This window comes from Hydra vulgaris, chromosome 04, assembly GCF_038396675.1.
Source record: "Hydra vulgaris chromosome 04, alternate assembly HydraT2T_AEP".
Taxonomy (NCBI): Eukaryota; Metazoa; Cnidaria; class Hydrozoa; order Anthoathecata; family Hydridae; genus Hydra; species Hydra vulgaris.
In genome coordinates, this window is record NC_088923.1 from 31,694,938 (window position 1) to 31,701,240 (window position 6,303).

The window sequence follows — 6,303 nt, forward strand, 5'->3', positions numbered from 1 at the left end:
AAGCCGAAACGTTGACGTAGAAGACAACATATCGGCAATTTTATACCAGTCGTATAAACTCTTGAATGTTGAAGAACAAAAAAGATATTCAAAAATTTGAGGCTTTATTCTTTATTTATAAAGTAATCCAAGAAGAATTTAAACTCTAAAAAGAAAAAATTAGAATTTAGAGTAATATTATAAAAAATCAGTTTTATACACTTTGTTTTGCAAATTGTTACCTGCAGTTTGGGTGATAAAATAAATAAACAAAAGGTGGGGGAAAACTGAAGCTATCAATAGACATCACTTTGAATAAAATTTACTGTATTAACTACTTTAAATAAAGCTTCAAAGTTATAAAATGACCATCAAAGCTTAATTTTTTTTCCACATTTAAAAAAAACCAACCAATATTTTTGAATAGAAAGAATACCTATCAAAATATGTAAGTCACTTTAGAATAAACATAATCTACGCTTATAGCATCTAACACTGCTCATTGTTTGCAACAACAAAAATGCGATTAAGAAAAATTACCGCAAAAAACTTACTAAAATGCAAATGATAATCAAAACTTGTTAGATACAAAAACTTATCATGACGTATTTATTTTAACACTTCCTGTCATTATTTTTGAGTTTTAAAAATGCTATTTTGTGGTTTTAAATGTGATTATCTGAGCAACAACTGTTTTCGTAATAATTGGATTGTCCTTATTGGTTATGCATTACAAAGGTACGTTAAGTGCGTAAGTATGCGAAATGCACTAATAGAAATAAAGTTATACTTTGAAATCAGTGGATATGCATTTTAAATAGAGAATTAATAATTTAAATAATTTTATTTCTCTCACGATCAAAAATATACACTTAAAAATCATTGCAGTTATAAGAATATTTTAATACTACAAATAGTACAAATTATATATGTACAAATTATGCAAATGAAAAAACATAGATGAAATCTTACCGAAAAACTTTAATAAAAGATTAAAATTTATTTCGACCAAAATTCAAACATTTATAAACTTTATTTAAGTTAGGAATTAAAATAAATATTATTTATGTTGAGCCCTTTAAGCAAAAGTTAAAATGTGAATTATATTCGCATTCCGTTAATAATGCTTTGAGACATAGCGCCATTTTCAATAAGAAACGAAGATAGTTCAAAGTTTCCTCCTATTGAAGCTATTTCAAGCGGATATAATTTATCTTCAGAACACAAATTTATGTCTGCCCCATTTTTTAATAATAGTTTAACCATTTCTTGATTACCGTTTTTACATGCGTGATGGATGGCTGACCAACCTGGTTTTCTAATAGCGTTTATTAAAATATTCGGTGTTTTAAGTATTTTTCTAACATCTTCTATATCATCCCTGGCAACTGCATTAATAAGCTTTGTTTCATTGTCTACAGTTGAGTAAGTCTTTTCCAACAAACTTTTTCTTTGAATATTGTAACTAGGAGTGTGCAAAATGTTATGACTTAGTTTTCGATTTAGTTTTTCAGACATGTTTTGAGTTTTATCTAAACCGCGGTTGGTTTTAAATTGTACAAACTGTTTTAATTAACGACAATTCGAAAAGAAAATATAGAATGGAACGTTGCTAAGAAACATAATTAAAATACAGCTAAGCAATAAAAAACCAAAACAACGCGTAAAGAATTTTTAAAGATAATACTTTAGAAATAAATTTGTAATCTCCTTTCTTTAATATCACGGAAATATTTTTTGTCTCTGTAAATATAAATTTCTCTGTATGTATGTTTTACAGAAACGTTTTTTATTTTGAATTCCAGCTGCCTCGGAAGCAGCTCTGAAAATAATATCTCAACTAGATATTAATTTTTGTTGTAATCAACAAAAAACTTTAAAGTTAAAAAAAGTTCGCAAAAAAAGTTCAGAATTAGTGAACCGCTATTTCTTTCTTTTTTTTTTATATAGGATAGATTAGGGTATATGAGCACCGTAAGGTGGTTATCAGATTAAAAAAAATAGCAATTTTTGTGAAAAAAAGTGTTTTTTAGTTTATTAGCCATCTTTGTGTAAAATTTAATTAGCTTTTCAACAATATATAACATGATATGGGTTTAAAAATAAAAAAATTGTTTAAGTTGATAAGAGTAAAAAAAATTTACTTAGTGATGCGCATAGCAACTAATTATTTTTATAGATATATTAACCTAAAAACTAGATTTAAATAACTATATATTTTCTTTGGTCTGTATAATTAACTAAACTTTTGAACCAGAGTTGTAAAGCAAAGTAATTTTAATGTTATTTTTTGTGCAGAGAAAAGATAGTTTAAAATTGTTTAAAAAAAAAGGTTACTATGGCAAAGAAATAAAATTAAAAAAAAAGAAAAGTTAACCGAATATTTTAAGGTAATAGATATACTAAGAAAACAATTGAAGTTTTTTGCAACAGCCTGAAAAAGATACAAACAATGATGGAATACATATATAGTGCCATGGGCTAGTTCAACAAAGGTAAACATTTCCATAGATAAAGCTGATCAACCTTTAATAAAACACGACGACTTTTTCTTTTTTTTCTTTCCATTTGTCAATATTTAAAGATTTAATTTGTAGCATTGGATCCTGTGATGAATGTAATTCTAAGGAAATTTCTCTTGAATATCTTGATGAAAAAGCAAAGGGGTTTTCAATAAAATTTTGTATTAAATGTGCGATTTGTGAATGGATATGCTTCTTTAGTTCATCACGAGCATTTAGTATGCCTGATAGAGATACCAGAGGAGTAAAATCTCAAGAAATTAATGTGAGAACTGTTATGGCATTTAGAGAAATTAGACAAGGTCACGAGGCAATGAAAACATTTTCATCTATTTTAAATATGCCCCCACCAATGAGTTTGTTCTCGTATAATGAAATAAATTCTGACCTATTAAAGTTATATGAAGCTTCTTCTTGTGATTGCATGAAGGATGCTGTGACAGAGGTTAGAAACAAAGATTTTCCAACTGCAGCTGAAAATGATATTTATAAAACGTGGTCATTCATTTATAAATGGTGTATGCACTGCTATTGCAAAAACTAACCGTAAAGTTGTTGATTACTAAGTAATTTCAAAGTTTTGTTGTGGGTGTGCTTTGTGGCAAAGTAAGAGCAATAAAAGCGGTTATGGAAAGTTTTTAAATACTCATGTTTGTGACCTCAACCACTTTCAGTTATCAGGTGCCATGGAATCAGCAGATGCTTTGTCATTTTTTACAGAATCATTGGCAAAGTACAACACAAAGCGTTATTCTCATTGTATAGGAGATGGAGATACTAAAGTGTATAAAAATGTTGTAAAGGCAAAGCCATACGGAGATGATCTTGTCCCAGTAAAGATAGAGTGCGTTGGTCATGTCTAAAAACGCCTAGGCACTCGGCTACGTCAAATACGATGTGACTTAAAGGGTAAAAAGTAAAATGACGGAAAAATTATATCAGGGAAAGGAAGGTTAACAGAAAAGATCATTAATAAAATGCAAAACATTTATGGCATGAGCATTAGGTAAAATACCTTAGCAGCATGGAGTGGAGACCGTAATAAAGCCTTGTACAGCATGAAAAAATCTGTTTTGGCTGTATTGTGGCATTGCTCGAATATAAATAACAGCGAAGAGAGACATCAATTTTGTCCACGTACAAAGGAAAGGTGATGCAAGTATCGGCAGAATGACAAAAATTATAAGCCATCAATCTACCTCTTGCTATTAAAAATAATCTTAAAGGCTCTACGGTCAGATGATTTGCTATCAAGATGCTTGGATGCAACACAAACTCCAAATGAAGCTTTCAACCAGATAATCTGGAAAAAATGTCCAAAAAACATTTTTGTTACTAAAAAGGTACTACATCTGGGTGTTGCTTCAGCTGTAAAAAATTATTATGATGGTTTAAGAGGTTTCACAAGATTTTCAATTATTTGCAGCTCTTGCCTAGAAGTTTTATGATCCAAGACTCATGGAAGAAAGACATATCGAGAGTAAAGAACACGATTAAAAATTCAACTCCTAAGCAAAAGATATCTAGAAGGAAAAGAAGATGTATCAGAAAGGATTACATTGATAAGGAGAAAGAAAAAGAGGGAAAAAACTCTTATGTTTCAGGAAATTTTTAATGAATATATTGTTTTTAAATTTTGAAGCTTGATTTCTCAATTGTGTTTTTTTGTCTGACTGCGAACAGCAAATCATTCATATCTTTTTTACCAGATATGCAATTGAGTTCAAATTTTCAGGGTTGTTTTTTTATAGATAGAACTGCAATACCTTACGAGAACTAATCTGAAACTTGTTTCCATTTGAATATATTGATATTTTACCTTAGGATTTTGTATCGATATTGATATCGATCCTTTAAAATTGAAAGTGATGCCATTTTAAAAATAATTTTTAGTTTTAGTTTTTCTAGTAAGCTTTTGTTTATTACATTATTATCTATCAGTGTTGTAAGTTTTAGTTTATAATGTCATAAAAAGGCTGAGAAAATGCAAATTAATTTTCAGCATTTTTAATTATATTAAGAAGTATTTTTCTTTAAAACTAATTTTGGTATGTGATTATGTTGGCAATCAAAAAATATTTTTTTTACCTGATAACCACCTTAAGCGATAATCGGAATATTTTTTGAAATAATAATGCTATATCCAAAATTTTTGCGAATAAACAATTTTAAGGGATCCCTACTCATGATCCGCTTAGATATTTGAGCACCCAAAATTTTCTCTTAAAAACACAGAGGTTTTAAAAAAGTAGCAAAAGTGCTCATATTACCCAGACCACTTTTAAAAACCACAATTAAAACCACTGCTATTTTAGGACTTTAAACTAGGTAATTTCAAGGAAAATATCAGTGGGTAATTTGAGTATGCTCATATTACACAAAAGTGGCATCTTTAAATAAAACCAAAACTAAAGGTTTCTATTCATTGTTTTTCAAACAAAAATGGATTGGATTTTTAGCTAACATATATTTCTTTATGAAAAATTTAATTTCATTATTTTAGCACCAAAATTTCGCGCCAAAAAAATTTAACAGCGTTTTAATTAGATGATAGCCGCTAATTAATGCATATAGATTTACGCTAATTGTACTGATTCCTGTTATCACCACATAAAGTCGATTCAAATAATACATAGTAACTTTAATTTCAGTGATTACATCAAAGAAATCTTCAAGTATGCTCATATTACCAAGGTGCTCATATTACCCTAATCTGCCCTATAGTAAATAAATAAAAACAAATAGAATAAATTGTAAATTACTTATTTTATATCTCTTATATTTATTATGATTTAATAAGTAATGAAATACTTTCAAGAAGTATTTCATTACTTATTAACTTTTACAAAGCAAAAGATAAACAATTATGTTACAAATTGAAAGCATGAGTAGTATATATTGAGAGTTCTGGGCCATGACGATTTTAACCATTAATTCATCCATAATTTTAACATCAATTTTAACCATTAATTCATCCACAATTTTAACATCAATTTTAACCATTAAACTACCTGCAATTTAATTATTATTTTAACCATTAATCTAACCACAATTTCAACAACAATTTCAACCATTAATCTAACCACAATTTAATTTATTATTTCAACCATTAATCTAACCACAATTTAATTTATTATTTTAACCATTAATCTAACCACAATTTAATTTATTATTTCAAGTATTAATCTAACCACAATTTCGAATCATAGTATATTTAATATTTTATCTTCTTCACATTCTACTGGTTCATCTTGTTCTGGTGTCTAGTTTCTTAATATATAGTGACCATATGCTAATGTATGAATTCCATCATCTAATATGACTCTTTTATCATCTTCTGCACTTAATGCTACTTTATTAATCTCTTCTGTATAAACTTCATGTGCATGTGATCTTATAATATTCATTTTCCTAGTTTGTTCTTTTCTATTAAGTAAACAATCTTTATAATCGTTGTGTGTTATATAGTTCTTAACAACATTTCTCTTTACACCTTTACATCTTTTGTTTTCTTTTTTATGAATCTTGTATGAATACAACTTGGATCTTAATCCTACAAATTCTTCAATTTGTTTTCCTCCTGCTTCATCTTTGAACATTCCAAGTACTTTCTTATTTAATCCAACTTTAAATCCATTATTAATTGCTAGGTGATTTGGATCAAATTCACTAGTATCAAATTTACTTTCAATATCGTTTTTAATATCTTCATAAAAATCCTCTGTTTTTATTTCATATGCTAATGAATCTGTATCTGTGAATAAGAGTTTGGCTTTATCAGAATATTTTTTCTTTATATAAT

The 6,303-nt window shown here is 27.9% G+C and overlaps 1 protein-coding gene across 1 annotated transcript; it reads right to left on the reverse strand.

Annotated features, from left to right (window-relative positions):
* Positions 1-1,080: 1,080 nt before the first annotated feature.
* LOC124818169 (notch-regulated ankyrin repeat-containing protein) lies at positions 1,081-1,497 on the reverse strand. The gene has a single exon (XM_065795083.1). The coding sequence runs from the start codon at positions 1,495-1,497 to the stop codon at positions 1,081-1,083; it is 417 nt and encodes a 138-aa protein (XP_065651155.1).
* Between the last annotated feature and the right edge of the window lie 4,806 nt (positions 1,498-6,303).

Bases quoted from the DNA above. Each gene is read 5' to 3' on its own strand.
- LOC124818169 (XM_065795083.1), bottom strand. From the start codon at position 1,497: ATGTCTGAAAAACTAAATCGAAAACTAAGTCATAACATTTTGCACACT.